The sequence below is a fragment of the Aotus nancymaae genome, unplaced genomic scaffold, assembly GCF_030222135.1.
Source record: "Aotus nancymaae isolate 86718 unplaced genomic scaffold, 86718_ANA_hifiasm-v0.15.2.pri h1tg000018l, whole genome shotgun sequence".
NCBI lineage: Eukaryota > Metazoa > Chordata > Mammalia > Primates > Aotidae > Aotus > Aotus nancymaae.
The window spans coordinates 10,389,981-10,414,180 of record NW_026988430.1 but is presented as its reverse complement, the minus strand read 5'-3'; the positions used below and the strand labels follow the sequence as shown (position 1 = coordinate 10,414,180).

The 24,200-nt window shown below is 39.0% G+C and overlaps 1 protein-coding gene across 17 annotated transcripts in view; it reads right to left on the bottom strand.

Moving 5' to 3' along the window:
- The window catches only part of NCOR1 (nuclear receptor corepressor 1), a 182,290-nt gene that overhangs the window by 37,024 nt on the left and 121,066 nt on the right, over positions 1-24,200 (bottom strand). For 11 of the 17 annotated variants that reach the window (XM_012475068.3, XM_064378276.1, XM_012475072.3 and 8 more), the window contains 12 exons: positions 23,807-23,980; positions 22,913-23,073; positions 15,931-16,051; positions 15,723-15,824; positions 15,280-15,380; positions 10,687-10,855; positions 8,608-8,748; positions 6,882-6,965; positions 6,140-6,396; positions 5,149-5,509; positions 2,657-2,884; positions 207-416 (listed from right to left, as the gene is read on the bottom strand). In XM_012475068.3, coding sequence (XP_012330491.1) covers positions 207-416; positions 2,657-2,884; positions 5,149-5,509; positions 6,140-6,396; positions 6,882-6,965; positions 8,608-8,748; positions 10,687-10,855; positions 15,280-15,380; positions 15,723-15,824; positions 15,931-16,051; positions 22,913-23,073; positions 23,807-23,980 — 2,109 coding nt within the window. The remainder of the gene's footprint in view (positions 1-206; positions 417-2,656; positions 2,885-5,148; positions 5,510-6,139; positions 6,397-6,881; positions 6,966-8,607; positions 8,749-10,686; positions 10,856-15,279; positions 15,381-15,722; positions 15,825-15,930; positions 16,052-22,912; positions 23,074-23,806; positions 23,981-24,200) is intronic. The other 6 variants (XM_012475081.3, XM_012475078.3, XM_064378277.1 and 3 more) reach the window with 1 other exon arrangement.

Sequence of the window (24,200 nt, the reverse complement as noted above, 5' to 3'; positions counted from 1 at the left end):
TTTAGTAGCAATGGAGTTTCTCCATGTTGGTTGGGCTGGTCTTGAACTCCCGACCTCAGGTGATCTGCCCACCTCGGCCTTCCAAAGTGATAGGATTACAGACGTGAGCCACCGCGCCCAGCCCGATTCAACAAGTATTTATTGAGTACCTAAAAAACACTGGGCAAACATAAATTCTATGAATCCTGAAATGCAAAGACACATACCTCTCGTTGCTGGGTATGGGAGACCCAGTGGCTGCTCTCTTGGTGATAGTCCTCTGGCCACATCTGGACGCAAGTTCACTTGCATCTGTTGTGAGGTAATGTAATCATTTAAGATTGTCTGTCGTGTGTTCTCCATTGCATAAAGCTGATACTGACTTGGGTAACCTGGAGTTGGTGAAAGCTGTCTCTGAAACAGGTAAGCAGCCGCTGCTGATTGAGAGAATGAGAGAAAGGCAATGAGTTTTGTCCTGGCTGAAATGCATTTGCTAAACACCATCTACAAAAATCATGTGCTGAGCTAGTGCACATGGAACTCTTACTTAGCTACAAGGATTAAGGTGGATTTATTTTAGACCTTCATATATTAGCAATATCAATTCTAACTCATTCTACTGTCTAAGATGTAATGGAAAAGGGGAAGGATAACAGCAGCTAAAAACTTCTCAAGTAGTTTAACTTTCAATTTTGACATGTAACTTTATTACATTTTTATCTGTCATCTGCAAGAGTTGCGTTTGAAACTAAAATTGTTTTTATAGTACTGATCTTCCAATAGAACCAATGAAATGTATATGAAATACTTTGTGGCAATCAATCAGCAACTTTACTCTCCAGGGGGTGAAAATGATTAGACTACAAGGATTTAATTAGCCCAAGTGTATGGAGCAGAGAATGGCAAACTTTTGATATAAAGAGCCAAACAGTAAATATTTTAGGCTTTGTGGGCCATTTTGCATCTGTCACAGCTGCTCAACTTCATCACTATAGCACAAGGAGAGCTAAAGAGAAAAGCAATAAATGGTGTGGCTGTGTCCCAATAAAACTTTATTTACAAACACAAGTGGCAACAGGATTTGGCCAAAAAGCTGTAGTTTTTCATGAGAGAATGACACAAGACACGAGGAAGGGTTAGGTGTGGTAAAAAGTAGAAAATAATGTCTCTATACTTGAAACATAATCCAGCTCAGGCTCAAAAACAAGCAAATGAAACCACTACAAAATGAAGACTATGATAAACACTAAATAGAAACTAGAAATATTCCATTTTGTCTGAGAATCTGAGTGACCTATTTTATATGTATATGTTCTCCCTAGAAAAACAAGTAACATGTTTTCTGGAATATTTGCTTCCTCTTCATCTAGAAAGTAGATAAGTCTGTCAGCTGACACAATCTGGGAGATAGTGCCCTAAGTAATAGGTATTGGGCTCCTCTGAAACAGTGTTGTCAAGTGACAAATAATTTGATGGCATTTACACAGCTTTTGGATATTTCCCACAGATATTCTGCTATCATGAAATGTAAATAACCCTTAGAATTCTTACTTTTAAAATTTAGCATACTGGTAATGAAAAATTCTTCCCTAAGGACCAAAGTGAGACACAGGTATTCTGTGTCCTAATTTCCACCTGAAGGACATAAGTAATAAGCAAAGAGTAATTTAGGCCAGAGAAGAGGTCTGAGCAGAAAACACGTTTGTGACTGGGCTCAGCCAATAATGTCAAGGAAGAGCAAGGACTGCAACCTGGGAGGACAAGGTGCAGCCTCTGGTCCAGCAGATTATAACAGCCCAGCCGAGCCTCTCTTAACCAACAGGTGTGACCGCTCCTCTCCCCTCCTTATATAAAACACCAAGTTCTGTCTACCAATGGCAGTGGTATTGCAAAGTTTCTTCCAGCTATACTTGTTACTAGAATTATGTAACTTAATGACATAATCTGTAAATCAAAGAAGAATGAAGAGTGGTTTCTCTGAAAACTAAGTTAATAGCTTTGGAAAGACTTGATACAGAAGCTGAATCAGGTGTTGAATCTTACTCAAATTTATAAGACTGAAAAAAAAATCTGGAAGGATTTTTATTGCTTCGAAGTGTCTTTACTTGGAAGTTCCAGCTTTACTTAAAAAAAGTAAAACCTGGAAATGTGAATTTCTTCTATATAAGATAGACAGTGAGGTTTAATCAATCATTTATGAAAAAGCCATGGCCTGTCTACAGCCATACCACCCGGAACGAGCCCGATCTCGTCTGATTTTGGAAGCTAAGCAGGGTCGGGCCTGGTTAGTACTTTTTCCCTGGATGGGAAAAAGCCTTGGCCTTAGGTCAGAGTAATGGTAGATGAACGTCTATTTATGCTGTAAGTTAACATGTTTAAGGTATGCCTCTGTCATTTAAAAATAATTATTCACATTAACCCACTTTTTCAATTAGCTTTGCCAAGTGCTATCAGATCAGAGAGCTTTTCATATACTATTATTTTTAGTTCTTTAATGGGTGCTGATAAGATTTTATTTCTTGATCTGGGTACTGGTAGCACGGGGGCATTTAGTTTGTGAAAAATCATTGAGCTGTACATCAATGATACACATGCCATTGCACTATCACAGAAAGCTGAAAAGTCATACAGGTGGCATATTTCTTTGCCATAGATTGTCACTATATTTTGTGTTTACCAGGATCCAAAGCCCTGTGAAAAGGCATGGCTGGATCTAAGTGTGTGGGCAGGTGGCTCCGATAAACCTCTCCTGCAGCGCTGCCTCTGTGATGGGGATCAAACGGACTGTGGCTCACGACAGGATCCACCCCAGGCACTGGAGACTTCGCTGGTATACTTTCCCTTTGGGTAGGGGTCAGTGTCGATTTCCTTTCATGATTGGTAGACTTGTTGGAAGAAATTGTAACTGGAAAAAAAGAGCCAATCCCACAAGTTCTTAAACTTGCAAAGTATGATAATATTTGTCCATTTCTCAACCATTCAAATACAGACTATATTCGTGTATTTTGATCTTCTCTTTCCCCTCAACATTTAATATTTAATATTGCAAAATACGAAAATATAAAAAACTAGTAGAAACTGAGATCTGGAAAGTACTGCCACCTTTTGGATCACAGCACCAGTATTTTACATTAAAAATAAAATTCAGCTCTTCTTTAAATCTCATTATGAATGATTTGGTTTTTTGTATGACTTTAACACTCTAACTTATTTTGTCCCCACATGTAGTAAACTTCAATTTTCTCTCATTGCCTGTGTTATGCAATCTCCTTCCCACCCATTAACCACAGTTTCGCTAATTTCTCATTCTTTCACCAAAGTCTATCTCCTCCCTACTCCAGCCTCTCCTCTTCTAAATGATGTTATTCAGAGTAGTCAGACTGTCCCACCAATACCTATATATTCAAACACTTATTAGCCATCACTCTCAATTTTTTTTTTGAGACAGAGTCTCCCTCTGTCGCCCAGGCTGGAGTGCAGTGGTGTGATCTCAGCTCACTGCAGCCTCTGCCTCCCAAGTTCAAGCGATTCTCCTGCCTCAGCCTCCTGAGTAGCTGGGACTACAGGCACCTGGCTAATGATTTTTGTATTTTTAGTAGAGGCGGGGTTTCACCATGTTGGCCAGGATGGTCTCCATCTCCTGACCTTTTGACCTCTCCTGACCTTTTGACCTACCCGCCTTGGCCTTCCAAAGTGCTGAGATAACAGGCGTGAGCCACCATGCCCAGCCACCCTCAATTTTTTAAACTGTGGTGAAATATACCTAACATAAAATTTGTAATTTTAGCTATTTTAAAGGGTACAATTCACAGTGGCATTAAGTACAAGATGATGGTCGTGCAACCATCACATCTAATTACTAATATTTTGATATTATAAACTTTACCACAATCAGACAAATCTGCCTCCCCAAAGAAAGAAAGCACACTGGTTTATCACATCCCCTTCCAAGTTGCAATGAGCTCAAATATGGAGTGCCCTTCCCTCTGCAGGGCAATTCTCCATCAGAACTAAAGCTACAAACTTTGGATTCACCACCCTATCCCTAACAAGGACTTCCCCTTCTCCTCACTCTGTGCTATGCCTCTCACAGCTGCCAAAACATTTTTCTTACAGCTCGAAGTGTCTAGCCTAGGACTTAGCATGTGAGTCATCAATAAATTTGTATTATAATAAAAAATGCTAAGTAGATGCATTTTTAAGGGCCTCATGTTGTTTCAGGGACCACTTGGTAAAAATCATGTGGTAAAGGGCCGGGCGCAGTGGCTCATGCCTGTAATCTCAGCACTTTGGGAGGCAGAGGTGGGTGGATCACGAGGTCAAGAGATCGAGACCATCCTGGTCAACATGGTGAAACCCCATCTCTACTAAAAATACAAAAAATTAGCTGGGTATGGTGGCGCGTGCCTGTAATCCCAGCTACTCAGGAGGCTGAGGCAGGAGAATTGCCTGAACCCAGGAGGCAGAGGTTGCGGTGAGCCGAGATTGCACCATTGCACTCCAGCCTGGGTAACAAGAGCGAAACTCCGTCTCAAAAAAAAAAAAAAAAAATCATGTGGTAAAAATCACTTCTCAATTGATGTAGCTGCCAGCAGCATGGGGATATAGTAATAACAATAATAACAACAGTAATAATTCACATTGACTAAGCCCTTCGTAAATACTAAGCACCATTTTAAGCTCTTTACTTATACTACCCTATCTTCCTAACAGTCCAAAGAGGTAGGTCTTAATGTTACATTATGATTTTACAAATCAGAAAACAGCCAGAAAAAAGCTAAGTAACTCATCTGAGTTTATGCAGTAATAATGTTAATTCAAGCTTACACAGTCTTATTCCAGAGCCTACTTTCAGCTTCCACACCACACTGCCACTGAAGGAACAATGTCAAAACTGACTTCCAGAAAACCTTATGTAATTGGCTGAAAATCCACCTTTAAAAATACTCTTACTCTACAGCATAATCTGCACTTGATTTAAATATTAGGTATTTTACTTAAATTATTCCTACTTTCACATTGGTAGCCTTTCATACTTCTAGAAGCAAGCACAACCTGCAGATCTTGAGATACTCTAAAGCTAACAATTCGGTATTTACTACTTGACAGAGGTTTCTTTTTTTTTTAATGCAATAAAAAGGATCAGACCAAGCCTCAAAAACAACATACCATCAGAAGTTCTGTTCATCATGGGTGAGCCTCTGGACATGGTGTTTTGATAACTCACAGGGGTCCTCCGTGCACTGGTGTCATCGTAAATCCCAGGGCTCAGTTGTGCTTTGGGAGCTTCATGTAGTGTGGACCTAAGAACGGAGGGGCCAGAGCTTACCACTGATGTGTGTCGGGAACGCACGGGCTCGCCTGCTTTCACATCTTCATATTTTCCCCGTTCTACCACTTTTATGTTCTCTGGCACGATTTCCAGCGAAGGCATTCCACGGGATAGTTTGCTAGGCCCCGTGATTAAGGATTTGACATTGTGTTTGATGGCAGATTGACCTGAGTTGCTGTCAAACTTTATTGGTGTGCCCTAAGGAGAAGGAAACAAACATTACAGTGGCAAAGTCATCTGCCTATTTTTCTATCTCAGGTCTATGTCTGGCCCATGGAAGTTACAGTTCGCTGGGGTGACCTTTTTGTCTGTTTGGACATCTCAATCACAACCCCAGTGATCCCCTGAGCTGCCTACTTTCCCATATTCCACACTCCAGGCTATGGACACAAGAAAACCTGATGATAAGAAGAACACAAAGGCCGGGCACAGTGGCTCAAGCCTGTGATCCCAACACTTTGGGATGCCGAGGTGGGCATATCACTTGAGCTCACAAGCTCGAGACCAGCCTTGGCAACATGGCAAAGCCCTGTCTCTACAAAAAAATACAGAAATTCTGGGTGTGCTGGTACATGCCTGTAGTCCAGCTACTTGGGAGGCTGAGGTGGGAGGATCACTTGAGCCCAGGAGGTCAAGGCTACAGAGCTGTGACCATACCACTGCACTCCAGCCTGGCCCACAGAGCAAAAAAAAAAAAGTACAGGAAACTTTCATGTTTATTTCCAGGAGGTCTGGCATCATAAGAACCACTTATAATTATTAAGTCACACTTTTTAAAATGTTCCAATAAATACCAGTGACTGACAAAAAGAGCCCAAACTTAGTTACCTGGGAAATAGAACCCTCAATTATCGGCCTTGTGCTCTGGACCACTTCTGGAGTTTTCCGACTTTCCTGAGTTAAAATATCTTGCCTTGGAATCTCATGAATGGAACGCCCCATTTCTTTGATGGTGGTGATGCCGTCATATGGTTTTCCTTTGGTAATGGCACCTTCAAATGCTCGTATGGGAGGACTTTCCCTTTTAATTTGTTTGGGATATTTAAGGCCATCTTCAAAGCTTTCAGTTGTTGCTCTTGGTGTGCCTTGAAAAACAGTTCAGGAAACATTAAAATAATGCTGATGATTGCACAACAATGCCATTGAACTGTGCACTTAAAAATGGTTAAAATGATAAATTTTGTTACATATATTTTAACATAATTTAAAATAATTAATGCCTTGGCATCTTGTAGTCTCTAATTAATTTTCTGTTTACAACAGATCCTCAAATCAGTATTCATCAATCATTATTTCTTTAGGGTTGCTCAAGATATAATATTAATACATCATTCACAATAGTCACAGAATGGTTCTTGCATAATAAATATGTTATTAAAAGATTAAGAAACTGTCACCTTCCAATAAATTATGTAGCCCAGAGGCAGAAAAGTAATAACCAAGACTTTAATATTTAATATTTCAAAAGGGAAAATACCTTGAAAAGCAGAAATGCACTGTAAATTAATGTCAAACTATTTTGCCAGGGAGGCAGTTATAAATAAAAAGGCAAAACAAGCAGAAAGTTTACCCTGCATTATGGAGCCAGACAATACAGTCCTTTCTTTGAGGTCAGAATGAGGACTCCCCCTGGGTAATGCTCGGCATATCAGCCCTTTCAAAACAAAAACGCAATTCAATTATTTAACGTAACGTGTATGTCAGCTCACATATACTGAATGTTGTTCTTAAAGTACATGTTTATGATAAATGCTCTATGAAGGAAGGAATGTCAATTTAAGTTTGTGAACTATCCAGAAGTATCTAATATAACATCACACGGTCCTTTGTAAATATTTTCCTAAATAAAAAATGGTCATCAAAGGCATCTAATGAAAGGTTGAAAAGGAAAGATACTTTCAAAGTTAAATCTAAAATCCCAACACTTCTTTATCAAGAGAAAAGAAGATATGGGATTGGAAATCATTGCTTAGCTTTGAAATATACTTGTGATAGGGGCTGGGCGCGGTGGCTCACACCTGTAACCCCAGCACTTTGGGAGGCTAAGGCGGGTGGATCACCTGAGGTTCGGAGTTCGAGACCAGCCTGACCAATATGGTGAAACCCAATCTCTTGAAAAAAAAAAAAAGAAATATACTTGTGATAAAAGGAAAATGGGAAATATGAACACCATAAAAACAGGGAAAATGTATTAAATAAAACATGCAAATCAAAATGAAAGAGTTGTAAATAACCTCCTAAGAAGTTTCACATTATTGTTGCTGATAAATATAAATAAAGGGTTAGAAATAACCACACATATTTACAGTAAAAGTGAGGTGTGATTTTTTTTTTTTTAACATAGAGAAAAATACAGCTCTTGGAAAATTATATAAGACTTACCCTGCTTTTAGTATTTCATCAGGTTTAAAATTGGCTGAGGCAGGTTAAGATTTAAACAAAGTGGGAGATTAACAGAACAAAATCATACTGATTATGTACTGAAGGCATATCACATGAGTAGTGACAGTTCAGACACTGCTTCCAATCCTCACACGATTTTAGGTATGACCCCTTAATTTACAGAGGAAGAAACAGGCTCAGAGGAATTCAGGGAAAGGTGAAGCTGCAATTCAAATTCATGTCTTTATCCATTACACCACTTCATCTGCCTCACAATTCAAAATGAAGTTCTCATAACAAATTTTACGTATTTTATTTTATTTTATTTTATTTTTTGAGACAGAGTCTCCCTCTGTTGCCCAGGCTGGAGTGCAATGGCGAGATCTTGGCTCACTGTAACCTCTGCCTCCTAGGTTCAAGCTATTCTCCTGTCTCAGCCTTCCAAGTAGCTGGGACTATGGGTGCATGCCACCATGCCTGGCTAAGTTTTGTACTTTTTAGTAGAGACAGGGTTTCGCCGTGTTACCCAGGATGGTCTCGATCTCTTGACCTCGTCATCCACCTGCCTTGGCCTCCCAAAGTGCTGGGATTACAAGTATGAACTACCACGCCCAGCCGGTACCTTTTTTAACTCACTTAGCTGAAACAAAAATAATCTACAAATTGTATGAGCATTCAAATATGAACATTCTAATAGTAACCTACGATATGACAAATTATGCTTAATTTTACTTCCCTCCATTGTTATATGCCACTTTAATTATATACAGATATGAATATAAACTTCGATTAATATTAATATAAATATACATTTCAGGTGGAAATGACAAATTGCATACAACTTAATTCAACAATGCAAACTTATTATATAAAATTACATTTATCAAAATAACATTCTGGAAACAAAGCTTTACCCTCTAATGGTGCTGATACTGGAGACTCCCTCATTGACATCCCTTGCTTTATATTTCCTTCCACTGATTCATAGCTTCTCTTTAAATTAATTTCATGAGCTGTTCTTGGACTCCTAGTCCCTTCTCGGGCATTCTTAATATCTGCAGAATACACAAACAAGATTTGCTCAGACAGAGCACAAGGTGTACAATATACAGTAAATAGGTTAATTTCATAGTCTATCTTATAAAAATAATATAAAAACTTATCTTAAACTATAATAAAATGTGTGGAGATGATTCATGAAAATATTTTCATTCATTCACATATGTTTATTAATGCCTACTGTGTGCCAGACATAAGCTAGGCTTGCAGATGAGATTTACAAATTAAGTCCCTTTCTGCATGAAACTTACAGACTATGTAGTGCAGTACAGACTCTGTAGTGCAGTAAGCTATGAAAATATAATGTGCTATGAAAATGCTGGGAGAGAAACCTAACACCTTCAGGTTCAGATAAGCCTGCTTAGAGGAAGTAATGTGTAAGCTGAGAATGAAGGATGAATAAGAGTTTTCAAGTCAAAGGTAAAAGGAGGAAAAAGGACAGGTAGAAGGGAACAGTGAACACAAAGACCCCCTAGGCAAGACAGAGAATGGTACATTAAAAGAAAATAAACTCGGTAACTGGCTAATGTGTAGAATGGAGTTGGGAGAAAGAGTGTAGGGGAAGTAAACATGAGGGACTAAGGGGAAAAGAAAGAACGGAAGAATCTCAAGAGCTAAGCTGGGAGCAGCTCCTGGAGAGGTCATAAAGCTAAGGGGCTTGCAGTTATCTTAGGGGTGATGGAAAATTCAAGCAAGGAGTGATATGGTACACACTTTGAATATGAGTGAGACTGAAGGTAGGGAGATGAGTTAGGCGGCTGCTGGGTTAAAGATGATGGTGACAGTGGTGAATACAGAGTATGGATGGATTCTAGACACTTTAGGAAAATGAACAGAAATGACACAGTGATTCTGTGGATGTGGAAAGAAACAAAGGTATGCAGACTTCTGGTTTGCACAACGTACATTAATTTCTTAACCCCAGAAACAAAATGTTAATCAATATATGCCAGACATGTAAAGGAGAGAGAAATAAGAATGCTACGAAGCATTCTGCAGCATCTGGCACTGTGTACACTCATACTTTATTTTTTTTGTATTGGAAGACAAAGAAAGCATAGCTAATGACTACTCCAAGGTCACAGAACCAGGCCCAAATAAGAACTCAAACTCAGTCAAAACTTTGGCTAATATTGCTATCACATTTGAGTCATTCTTATAAAATACTACTACTGAGAAAATATAACTTAAGAATACATCTAAAAAAATACATAGATGTTAAAATAGTTTTATTAAAGAGATTTTAAATATTGTTATAAATATTGTCAGATTATCTACCCTTTAATTCTTTTTTTTTGGAGACGGAATCTCTCTTGGTCGCCCAGACTGGAGTGCAGTGGCGCAATCTCTGCTCACTGCAACCTCCACCTTCCAGGATCAAGTGATTCTCCTGCCTTAGCCTTCTGAGTAGCTGGGATTACAGGTGCATGCCACCATGTCCAGCTAATGTTTTTTGTATTTTTAGTAGAGAAGGGGTTTCACCATGTTGGTCAGGCTAGTCTTGAACTTCTGACCTCGTGATCCGTCCGCCTCAGCCTCCCAAAGTGCTGGGATTACAGACATGAGCCACGGCACCCGGCCTACCCTCTAATTCTTAATTCATAAAACATGGATCTCTTCAAAATAAAAGTATTCCATTAAAGTTCAACAAAGGCTCTTTTCCTAAGCTAAACTGACCACAGTTGATAATCTTAGCTACCACCTATGGGACATTTAGTCTGGGCTCTGCATTGTTAATTGCTTTTCACTGACTGAGCTAATATTCACAAAATTCTCATGAGATAAGTATTATTACTAACTCCTTTTACTGAGAGAAAACATAGGCTCAGCAAAGATAAACTGACTTCCCCATAGCAGAAATGTGGGAAAACCCAAGCCTATCTTTTTAGCACATATTGTAATACTGGCTATGGGTGTATGTATACAATACTTACTATCATATGACAAGATATGTCCACTTTTGCCTTCATAAATAACATGGCCTTTGGATGCAGCTTCCTCTCTGCCTTTTTCAGGACTGCTGTCTTCAATGGGCATTCTAGAAATGGACCCCTTCACCAAAGTCTCCGTTGGTATGCCAGGCTGGGGCAGAGCCGGGGTGCCCTGCCATAAAATCAAGCACAATCACTCGAGTTTAGGGGAAACACAAGATGCTCAGAAAATTTAACTTATCACAGAGTCAGACTAATCCATAGCTTCAAAGAAAGCAGATGTACATGAAAGGAACTTAAAACACTGAATTTTGTTTTGTTTTGTTTTTGTTTTGTTTGAGATAGAGTTTCACTCTTGTTGCCCAGGCTGGAGTGCAATGGCGCAATCTCGGCTCACTGCAACCTTCACCTCCTGGGTTCAAGTGATTCTCCTGCCTCGGCCTCCCGAGTAACTGGGACTACCGGCATGTGCCATCATGCCCGGCTATTATTTTTAGTAGAGATGGGGTTTCTCCATGTTGGTCAGGCTGGTCTCCAATTCTCGACCTCAGGTGATCTGCCTGCCCTCCCAAAGTGCTGGGATTAAAGACGTGAGCCACCACGCCCGGCCTGAATTTTTATAAACATGAAGATATCCTGTAGCTTCATCCTTCAACTCAGTCACATAACACTTAAAATTATGACAGGTATATTAGGTGAATCAACTTTGCTCCCACCTTCATGTGAGGATTCTATTACAGGACTTAACTCTCAGAAGTTTCTCTTAAGGACTAAAATCATTTAAATGTAACAGCTTTTATTAGGTCAGTGCAAACATAATTGCAGTTTTTGCATTGTTGAAATTTGCCTTCTGATACTGGAATATATTCTTAAATAAATGTGGTTATGTTCTTTTCTCTTTTGAATGTTGTTAACGCTATGTATCATTTTAATGCACATTTCTCACTGTATTTGCTAATAACATAACTTGCTGTTTATTTTATATTCATTTTAGACAATGAAAATGATGTTAGACAAAAAGCAAATTCAAGTGATTTTCTTATTCAAGTTCAAAATGGGTCATAAAGCAGCGGAGACAATTCACAACATCTGCAACGCATCTGGCCCAGAAACTGTTAATGAGCATACAATGCAGTGGTGGTTGAAGAAGTTCTGCAAAGGAAACGAGAGCCCTGAAGATGAGGAGTGTAGTGGTCGGCCATCAGAATTGGACAATGATCAACTGAGAGCAATCATTGAAGCTGATCCTCTTATAACTACACAAGAAGTTGCCAAAGAACTCAACGTCCATCATTCTATGGTTCTTTGGCATTGGAAGCAAATTGGAAAGGTGAAAAAGCTCCAATAAGTGAGTACCACATGAGCTGAGTGAAATTTTTAAAAATCGTCCTTTTGAAGTGTCTTCTCTTATTCTAGGCAACAACAAACCATTTCTCAATCAAATCATGCCATGTGATGAAAAGTGGATTTTACACAAAAACTGGTGACAACTAGCTCAGTGGCTGGACTAAGAAACTCCAAAGCACTTCCCAAAGCCAAACTTACACCAAAAAAAACGTGGTCTGCTGCCGGTCTGACCCACTACAGCTTTCTGAATCCCAGCATAACCATTACATCTGAAAAGTATGCTCAGCAAATCAATGAGACGCACTGAAAACTGCAATGCCTGCTGCCAGCACTGAGCAACAGAAAGGGCCCAATTCTTCTCCACGACAACACCTGACCGCATGTCACACAACAAACACTTTAAAAGTTGAACAACTTGGGCTATGAAGTTTTGCCTCATCTGCCATATTCATCTGACGTCTCTCTCACCAAACAACTACCACTTCTTCAAGCATCTCAACAGCTTTATGCAGGGAAAATGCTTCCACAACCAGCAGAATGCTTTCCATGGCCTGGCGCAGTGGCTCATACCTGTAATCCCAGCACTTTGGGAGGTCGAGATGAGTGGATCACCTGAGGCCAGGAGTTCAAGACCAGCCTGCCCAACATGGCGAAACCCCATCTCTACTAAAAATACAAAAATTAGCTGGGCATGGCGGCACACACCTGTAATCCCAGCTACTTGGGTGGCTGAGGCAGGAGAATCACTTGAGCCTGGGAGGCAGAGGTTGCAGTGAGCTGAGATCGCACCACGATCTATTTTTTTTTTTTTTTTTTTTTTGACAGAAGAAGACTCTTGTCAAAAACACAAAAAAAGAAAGAAAAGAAAAAAAAATGCATAGTTTGTCGAATCTCGAGGCATGGATTTTTATGCTATAGGAATAAACAAACATTTCTCATTGGCAAAAAATGTGTTGATTGTAATAGTTCCTATTTTGATAAAGATGTGTTTGAGACTAGTTACAGTGATTTAAAATTCACAGTACGAAACCACAGTTTTGCACCAACCTAATAAAAATAAGATGCTAAATCAAGTTTTAAATTTAGAGTACTACAACTTTCTCTCAAATTGCGATATGAGGGAAAACCAACTTTCAAATATCCAACTGACTACTAGGTTGTTAGGCCTTTGGATGCCTCTGTGTTGTGACACTGATTCAGTTTAGGTCAGATTATCTAAATTTTCACCATCATCAATCCTCCTCTGGGTTGCCAGTGACCATGCTTCTTTTTATTCTTCTTTTATGCAGTGAGCCCTTCCTTCAAGGAAAATAGTTCATAGAACCTAATATGTAGAGCATTTGGCAAGAGAGAGCAACTTGGCACATAATAAAGGAGTTAGAGGCCTAGACTGAGTTTACTCCCACATTTGGGGTCACCACTATACTCTGAGGACTGCTAAAATACTAGAGAGCATGATCTGATACTATATGCTTAAGAAAAGTGGTAAGAGACATACATTTACTTGTCCAGTCATTAAGTGAACTCATTAGTAAACATCTAGAAAACCCTAATACCCACTTCAGAAGTACTCATGTCAAATGCACAGATTTTAAAACAAATAAAATTTAGTCTCCTTTGGCCCAGTTCATCCTGTCTTTCTTCCCACAGTTTGGATACTAGTGTGAAGAGACAAAAATAATACTATAGGCCCATTTATTTTCCTCTGTCCATATTAAAGCATTAGCTTGTAAAAATAGAAACAACTGACCAACTGTAAAAGGAGAGATTTTACAAATCAGTACGTAACTTTCTTCTTTTTTTTTTTTTTTTTTTTGAGATAGAGTCTCACTCTGTTACCGGGCTGGAGTGCAATGGCACAATCTTGGCTCACTGCAACCTCTGCCTCCCAGGTCTGAGCGATTCTCCTGCCTCATCCTGCCTCAGCCTCCCAAGTAGCTGGGACTACAGGTGCCCGCTACCACGTCCAGCTAATTTTTCTATTTTTAGTAGAGAAGGGTTTCATCATGTTGGCCAGGATGGTCTTGATCTCTTGATCTCATAATCCACCCACCTCTGCCTCCCAAAGTGCTAGGATTACAGGCGTGAGACACTGAGCTTGGCCCTTTTCTTCTGTTTTTAACTTAACCTTCAAGGAAGTGGTATGTGGACTACATCTCAGAAAGAAATCACCTGGGAATCTCTTTAAAATGGGGATTTTGATTCACATAATCTAGAATGGGGACTGACATTTCTCCATTATCCTAGCAAGCTTCCCAGTGATGCCAATGCTCTGCTACACAAACCACACTTGGCCAGTAAGGCCCTAGCAGAATCACTGAAGGGCTTGGGAAAACAGACTGCCAGGCCCCAACAACAAGGGTTGGGTTTCAGTAAATCTGATGTAAGCCCTGAGAATTTATATGTCTGAAAACTGCATGCCAGCACTTTTCTGACAGTAGTATTAGAATCACCTAGAAAATTGCTAGACATTTTCTAGGTGATTCTGATGCTACTGGTCTGGGGATCACACTTTGAGAACAACTGTCCTGGAGAATAGGAACAAGTCAAAGAAGAACAGAGTGACAATGAACGAACACTTTAGAGAATGCCAGACACAAGTTTCTGTTTACAATGATTTCCCAAAACAGAATCTTCCATCTTGTGCATATACATAAAGAACTTTTTTAAAAGATACAAAAAATAAAAATAAAGAACTTTTTATATTTCAAGTTAAAATTAACAACTGAGAGAAATTTTATTAATCAAAATTGGTGATTTATTTGGCCTAAAATTGGAAGATTTTTGGTGCTTTTGTTAATGCCATCCACATTTCCTGGTTTAGCATTAGATTCTAATAAGGCAGCTCACATACTGAGATTCTAGAACCATCTCTCCACAAGGGCAAAACTAAGCAAATAATTTGTAATGGTTTTCTTCTCAATTTCTATTTAGGCTAAACACATGGTAAAAGCTTTTCCAGGAAGACAATAAGAGCTGCATCAATTGGAACATATTTCTTCTTCCAATTTGCAAATAAGTGACCTTTTCAAATGAACCAAAATATACATAATATAGCTTGCAGTCAAAATGATCACATTAACGTCTCTGTGTAGGTAGTTTGTAGATCTAGGTTTTACTACCACTGAGATCCAGTTCCATAATGCAGAAAAATGAGCTTAAGCCACAAGACTAATAACTAAGTGCTAAGAATTATTTCTCATTTTTTCTGAGCTTCTGTTCAGTATATTAGAGATAATCATAACTAACCTGAGTGATAGAGCCCCGTAGGGACGGAATGCTCTCCACTGAAATTTTGCTGGTTGGAGTTCCCCGAGTTATACTTCCTTCTTGTATGGTTCCTGTGGTACCTGAATACAAACAAAGCTATTAGCAAATTACACCCCCAGCCCCTGCCCCAAAACACAAAAAAATGGCCCCTACTTTCTTACTCAAATAAGAAGAAAAGGAAAAAGCAGCACAAAAACCATGATGTTTGTTTCATTAAAACGTACTTCCAAAATAATACTAAAGAACTGCTGAAACATGGAATTTCAAAGTTTTAAAATAACTTTTACATGGAAAGAAAACAAATTTAGAATTTAAAGACTATAGTTAAAAAATATTAAAATCATTAAAATGTATTAATAATGTACTTTAATAAATTTATTGGGGACAAAAGTTTAGTATTTCTGCCAAACAGCATATTTTACCTCTGACTACACCTTCATGTTGGGCCCTGACCAATAGACCCTCAGGTTGTGAGTTTTGGCTTCGGGGAGAAAATTCTTCCTGCTTGATGTAGGGCAAAGTAGCTGTGGAAAGGAAGAGAAACATGAAGCAACCCAGTACTAAATTACTGGCTGTGATGCTACAAACGTAGACACATTATGCACATTATAACTGTATTAACTCACTGACCTGATTTAGCAGATTCCTGTTGCCGTGGCAGTCCAAGAGAGATAGATCCCACTGAGGGTTTAGGTGTTTCTTGAGTGTAGGAAGCCTGATTATGAGAAGTCAAATAAGTGCCTGGTGTTCCCTAAAAAAAAAATTTAAAGATTAAACATTGTTTTCTCACAAGGTCAGTTTCACAAAGTCAGCATCCCCATTTCTGTTTTTAAAAAAATATACCCCAGGCCAGGTGTGGTGGCTCATGCCTGTAATCCCAGCACTTTGGAAGGCTGAGGCGGGTGGATCACGAGGTCAAGAGTTCAAGAACAGCCTGGCCAACATGGTGAAATCCCGTCTCTACTATAAACAAACAAAAAATTAGCCAGGAGTGGTGGCACGCACCTGTAATCCCAGCTACTCCAGAGGCTGAGGCAGAGAATTGCCTAAAGCCGGGAAGCGGAGGTTGCAGTGGGCCAAGGTCATGCCACTGCACTCCAGCCTGGGCAACAGAGCAAGACCTCATCTCAAAAAAAAAGTATATCCCCTCTACCCAAAACTAAGAATAGTTTTTGTAAAGCAAGAAAATCTTCATTATAGATTGCTTTAATTTTAAAATTTAATTTTATTTTTTAAATTTATTTACTTATTTATTTATTTATTTTTGAGATGGAGTTTTACTCTGTCACCCAGGCTGGAGTGCAGTGGCATGACCTTGGTTCACTGCAACCTCCACCTCCCTGGTTTAAGTAATTCTCCTGCCTCAGCCTCCTGAGTAGCTGGGATTACAGGCACGTACCACCACATCCAGCTAATTTTTGTATTTTTAGTAGAGATGGGGTTTCACCATGTTGGTGAGGCTGATCTCTAACTCCTGACCATGTGATCCATCTGCCTCAGTCTCCCAAAGTGCTGGGATTACAGGTATGAGCCACTGTGCCCGGACCAATGTAAAAAAATTTTTAAAGGGAGTAGGATGTGTCTTCTAAAATTACCATACATTACATGTAGATAATATTTGCTATTAATAAATTACATAAATAAAGCACTTGCACATTGCAATCAAAATGTAAGCTACTATTATTAATATTCATTCCTACTAAAAATGCTATGGAGAGTGATATCAGCAAAAACAGCAAAGTAATAAGTACTTCCAAAAACTCTCTTCCATAAAAGCAACAAGAAAACATGGAAAAACTGTAAGAATCAACTTTTTTTTTTTTTTGAGACAGAGTCGCTCTGTCACCCAGACTAGAGTGCAGTGGTGCAATCTCAGCTCACTGCAACCTCCACCTCCCAGGCTCAAGTGATGTAAGAATCAACTTTTAAAGAACCCTGGAAATTAGCCAAAGGCTTGTAGAAATCTGGAAACATTTATTAAAAAAAAACATAGTGGAATTTAGGTAAGAACAGTGGGCTTTGTGACATTTTAACTTATTCTATTCTCATTCTCATCAAGCTCTACGGTAGTGTTGAAAACCAAAAGCACATAATCATAGTGCAAACTAGCTGCCTGGCAGCCACTAGAAGGGAAAGAGCAAGGTTGGAGCTCCTTAAAAGTCTCATTCCCAAGTCATTCCCAAGTAACTGTCATTGTTTGACTTATCTGCTGGTTTTCTGGGAGACTCCATTCACGAAGCTTGTCTATATTTGACCTGACTAGAATGAGAGAGAAGGTACAGGCTTGTCAAAAACACAGGCAAGTGATTAACCTCTCCACTGCCTGAGACAGTAGATAACAGCCAGGGTAAACAATAGGCTAACCAAAATGCTTAAAAGTCAGAGAATGAGATGTTCATGGGGGTCTGAAAAACTCCAACATATTCTTGAGAACCTAGAACACTACTTGCATGTGGCAAGGCTATGGCTATGCCTAGGAAAGACATGGGAAGGCCCTATGCTCTTAACTCAGGCTGCTTTAAGGCTCTGCATGCCAGAAAGTGAAGACTAAGGCAAAGCTATCAATTGCCCAACACACAAAGAGGCCTCCTCAGCAAAGACTGATTTTACTGATTTTAGACATTTAAGGAAATCTCTGTCTAATCATTAGCTGAAGTTAACCAGACTTCAGTAGCCACATATAACAAGTAATACAAACTTTTCTGAATTAGTTAAGAAAAGTCACTAAGCAAATAATAACAGCAAAAATAAAATAAAATTTAAAAAACCCAGAAACAAGCCCTGAAAAGTGGGGGAAATCCAAGTTCCAGAGTTGCTACATTATATAAAATGCCAGTTTTTGACTAAAAATTTCAAGATACTCAAAGAAACATGAAAGTGTGAGCCGTACATATGAAACAGAGCAATGAACAGAAACTATTCCTGAGCTTTGGGCTCACTAAAGACTTTAAATCAGCTATTATAAATACATTCCAAGAACTAAAATGAACCATGCCTAAATTAAAGGAGGCCAGATGCAGTGGCATGCCTTCTTTAATCCTTACATTTTGGGAAACCCAGGCAGGAGGATCACTTGAGGCCAAGAGTCTGAGACCAGCCTTAACAATATATTAAGACTGTCTCAACAAAAAATAAAAATAAAAAGCCTGGCATGGTAGCGCATGCCTCTAGTTCCAGCTACCCAGGACGCTGAGGCAGGAGGATTGCTTGAGCCCAGGAGACTGATGCTGCAGTGAGCTAAGATCATGCCCCTACCCTCCAGCCTGAGCAACAGAGTTGCTCTAGAAGAGAGAAAGAAAAAAAAGAAAGTACAAGAATGATGTTTGTCCAGATAGAGAATACCAACAAAGAGAAAGAAATCATTAAAAAACAAAATAGAAATTCTGGAGCTAAAAAAAATATAAGAACTAAGAGTGGGGGTGGGTCTCAGCAAAATAAGAATGGAAGGAAACATCAATCTGATGAAAAACATCCATGAAAAACTTAACACTTTGCCTAACAGTAAAATACTGAATGCCTTCCTTCTAAGATGAGCAACAAGAAATGCATGTCCATGTTCACCAATTCTATTCCGTATTCCACCAAAAGCTCTTGCCCAGCTGCTACAATAAAATAAGAAAATGAAAGGAATAAAAATTTGAAAGGAAAAAGTAAAACTCTGTTTATTTGCAGATGACATGCATATATAGAAAATCCTAAGAAATACACTAAAACAAAAGCCCTACTAGAAGCACTAAGTAAATGTTACAGGAGAAAAAGCCAAGATATACAAATCAATTGTACATCTATATAAAAGAATTGGAAAATAAAAATTTAAAGGCCGGGTGCGGTGGCTCATGTGTGTAATCCCAGCACTTTGGAAGGCTGAGGCGGGCAGATCACTTGAGGTCAGGAGTTCGAGACCAGCCTCGCCAACATGGTAAAACCCTGACTCTACTAAAAATACAAAAAAATTAGCCAGACACAGTGGTGCACACCTGTAGTCCCAGCTACTTGGGAGGCTGAGGCTGGAGAACTACTTGAACCTGGGAGACAGAGGGTGCAGTGAGCCAAGATCCTGCCACTGCACTCCAGCTTGGGTGACAGAGTGAGACTCCATCTCAAAAAAAGAAAAAAAAAAAAACTTCCCAGTTACTCGGAAGGCTGAGGTGGGAGGATCACTTGAGCCCAGAAGTTGGAGGGTACAGTGAGCTATGATTGCACTACTGTAGAGCAAGACCTTGTCTCAAAAAAAAAAAAAACACTTTTTAAAGGAATCAAATAGCCAAATATAAATCAGACAAAACATGTACAAATCTCTAAAGTGAAAACTTTAAAGTGCTGCTAAAAGATATAGATAAATAGATATATAAGTTCATGGATTAGAAGATTTGAGGTTAAGATTTCCATTTTTACCCCAAATTGATCTACAGATTTAATATAATCCCAACAAAAATCCCAGCAGATGGGTGGTTTGTGGGTTTTCTTGGCTAGGTTTTTTTTTTTTTTTTTTTTTTCGGTCTTTTAAACCTTAAACTATAAGTTGAAGCATTCTCTGATGTTTGCAGGGAAACATCCTCTTAAAATGGGTCCTTGATCTTTCCTTCTGGGGAAGAGTACTGAGCAGGTAAATTATAAAGCATTTATGCATATGTTATATGCCAACTGCACCCACCTCTTCCCCATAATCTTTGCCTCTTGGGTAGTTTGTGTTATTTTCCCCTTACTTTGCTACATTTATATAGTTAAGTTGGTTTTACTTAAATGATTCATGTTTGGGGGTAAAAATAAAAATCTCCCTTAAAACATGTTTCAACTCCTTCTGCAAATAAAACAAATGAAGGGGAGGAGAGGAGGGGGAGGGGAGAAAAATAAATCCCAGTAGATTTTTTTTTCTTTAAGTAGAATGACAAACAGATTGTTTCTGCCTTTGCTGCTGCCAGGTGCCCATGAAAAAGCTTGTGGCAAAGTGCGGTGAAGGTGGGGGCGGGGGCGGCAAAAAAAAAAAAAAAAAAAAGACAGGATGACTGGATCTACCCTGTAGAAGATGCTGCTAATTGTGAGCAGTTTCTCTAAGACAGAATTAAAGTGAATGGAACCACCGGGAATCTTGGTGGAAAGGTAGTAACCATTGAAAGGAGCAAGAACACAAGCACTGTAACTTCTGAGGTGCTTTTTTCCAAAAGGTATTTGAAATAGTTCACCACTCAAAAAATATCTGAAGAATAAGCTATGTAATTGGTTGTGCATAGCTGCTAACAAAGAGAATTTTGAATTGCGTTACTTTCAAATTAACCAGGACAAAGAAGAAAAGGAAGATGAGGGTTAAAACTCATTTATCTGGAATGTTTTGTATGAGTTCTTGAATAAAACTTGGGAACCAAAAAAATGGGGGAGATAAAAATTGATAAACCGATTATATAATTTATATGAAAATGTAAACGACATCAAATAGTCAAAACAATCTTGAAAAACAAAAACACTGAAGACATAATACATAATATCAGGACTTACAATAAAGCTATAGTAATCAAGACAAAAGGATGCACAAGTAAATCAGTGGAACAGCATGGAGAGAGTGCAGAAACAGACCCATATATACTGTCAAATGATTTCTAACAAAGGAACTAAAGCAATCAAATGAGTAAAAAGACTTTTCAACTGATTTTCTTTCTTTCTTTCTTTCTTTTTTTTTTTTTTTTAAGAGACGGGGTTTCACCTGTTGGTCAGGCTGGTCTTGAACTCCTGACCTCAGGTGATCCACCCACCTCAGCCTTCCAAAGTGCTGGGATTATAGGCTTGAGCCACCGCGCCCGGCCTGATGTTATTTTTCAACTAGAAATTTAAATAGAGACGAATGTTAATCCAGATCTTATACTATACACAAAAACTAATTTGAGACTGGTCACAGGCCTGAATATAAAAACCAAAACTATAAAGCTTTTAGAAAGAAACACAGGTGAATATATCTCACAACCTTGGAGCAGGCAAAGAGTTCTTAGGAAAATAAAACTAATCATAGGAGACAAAAGTGTGAATATATATTTAGACTACATAAAAATTTGAAACTTCTGCTCATCAAAACACCAATAAGAAAATTAACAAAAAACACAAAATATTTGTAACATATATATCTAACAGAGAACTTTCAACCATAATAAAGACCTACAACACAATATCAAAAAAGTCCCAGTAGAAACATATAATCAGATTTAAATAGTCACTTCCTAGGTATACAAATGGCCAATAAAAGCACATGAAAAGTGCCCAACACTGTTTGTTGTCAGAGAAATGTAAAATAACACACCAAGTACGACTAAAATGACCAAGACTGACAACAGCAAATGGAGCAATCACAAGTCTCATACATCGCTAGTGGCAGTGTAAAATTGTAGAACCACTTTGGAAAAGTATAAAATATACATAAACCTAGTAATTCCACTCCCAGGTAATTGTACAAGAAAAATAAAACCTATGTCCACAAAGAACCCCTTACCAGAATGTCCAGCTTTATTCATGGCTGCTGAAAACAGCTTAGGTTTTCATCAACAGGAGAATGGATAAACAAACTGGTATTATTCAGCAATAAAAAAGAAGAAACTACTGATTACATAAAACCCTGGATAAATTCCCTAAAACCATTATGCTGAGTTAAAGAAGAGAGACACAAAAGAGTACACCATGTTTGATTCCATTCACATGAAGTTCTAGAAAAGCCAAGACAAATCTACAACAACAGGAAGCAGAACAGTGGTTGCTTCAGGCAGCGGGAGGGGAGATGGCCTGGGAAGGAAATGAGAACACTTCTGAAGTGATGGAAGGTCTTCAATAACTTGACAGGGGTGTGACCACTGATGTACCTGTTAGTCAAAACTGATGGCACTATTAAGACCAGATTGTATCTCAATTTTTTTTTTTTTTTTGAGACAGAGTCTCACTCTGTCGCCAGGCGCCAGGCTGGAGTGCAGTGGCACAATCTCGGCTCACTGCAACCTCTACCTCTCAGGTTCAAGCAATTCTCCTGCCTCTGCCTCCTGAGTAGCTGGGACTACAGGCGTGCACCACGTCCCGCTAATTTTTGTATTTTTTTAGTAGGGATGGGGTTTCACCATGTTGGCCAGGATGGTCTTGATCTCTTGACCTCGTGATCCGCCCGCCTCAGCCTCCCAAAGAGCTGGGATTACAGGGGTGAGCCACTGCACCCGGCCTGTATCTCAATTTTTAAAAACATAATGAACCAGAAAAAAGATTAAGTGGCCAAAGTCAGAATAAATTATAATACTAATCACCTACAATTTAATATTTAGAGCCTTTACCATAGGTTAGTGAACAAATATTCTACTGTTTGAAACTAAGTTTAAAACTTGTAAGTTTAGAGTGATGTAAATTAAACCAGGTGGTATGCCAAGTGCCAAGTGTAATTAAATGGGTGTTATGCCATGGCCACTCAATCTGGGTACACAACCCACTGAAAACTCTTGTGGCAAGAGTATAGCAACTGCTGCTATACTTGAAGCTCCATATTCAGACAGATTACTATTTGCTAGTACTCTGACAGATAAGTGCGAGCAGGAAAAAGTTTTACCAAAGCCACATTTGACAAGAAATCTAATGTAAAGAGAAGTCATTTCACCTGTGAGATGGAGCCTCCCATTATAAATGATGGTTTTTCTGAAGCCACTGTGGTTTTGGATGATGGGATGAGAGGGGGTGGCGGCCTGGTTGGTCGAGTTGTCGGAAGCCGAACACCTTCAGGGAGATTAGTTATCACTTGATGTGGAGCAGGCTGAAGGACTTTTAAAAGGAAAAAAAAAAAATGATTTTAAAGTAGTCCATTTCCTAGTTTACAACATGTTACCTATCTCAGTCATTCCTGAATTTTTAAATCACAAATTAAAAATGCAAGATGAAACCAACAATGAACATTTCTATTTAAATTTCTCATTCACTTAAGCCTGTATACATATTTAAGTCACAAATACTATTTGTGGGGTTGAAATAGTCAACTCTCTGTCAAACCAGCGCTTTCAAGCTGATGCTCATTTCAAACTATTTCTGCTTAGCATGGCAAACATCAGTCTTCAAAAATGTTTACCTCTTGCCATCACTCTTAGGGTACTTCTTAAGAACAGCTGATAACACTACTTCATAGAATACACAGACATGACTGACAACCAGTTATGCATCCTTTTTGCATCTTGCATATTTTGAGAAACATTTACTGATTCTGGCTTTCACAGAACACTTTAATTTTAAGGATGGGGAGATCAAGCCTTTTGCAAATTCGTGTACTCTTCTTAAAAGAAGAGCCAGTCAATGTCACAGTATAAATGTGTGAACACAAATTTCCCAGTGGCCCAGTGAACTCAACTAAATACAACTGATGATGGAATGCAGAGAAACAAAGTTATTTTGAAACAGCAAGGACATGTCCTGGAAAAACAGTTCATTCATGAGATTAAACCACCCACATGGGACATCTGTGGGTGGATGGCCAGCAGCCACTGCACAGAGGAGTGATATTTACCTGGCGGGACACTATAGCGGGCTGCACTCATATCAGGCTGTGGAGCGGCTTTACTGACTTCTCTTGGAGAAAGCCTACACGGTGAGGCTGACCTTGCTGCAGTATTGTGCATCTGTGCTTCCTGTTCTAGAGCACGTTTGACCTCAGCATAAGGCATATAGGCGACTGATTTTCCTATGAAAGTTAAAGTTATCAAAATAAGGGAAGAACCCCAAATTAAAATAGTAAGTGTGAAAGGACCAAGCCCACACCATCCAGGGGCAGATCCGACTATATACTAATATTAAAGTCTAAAATTCCTGGGGGCAAAATCCACCCACAGAGAAATTAAGAAATCCTATAAACCTAAATCTTCTGTGTATCCTCAAAAATTCATTTACTAGTTTTCCCTTTA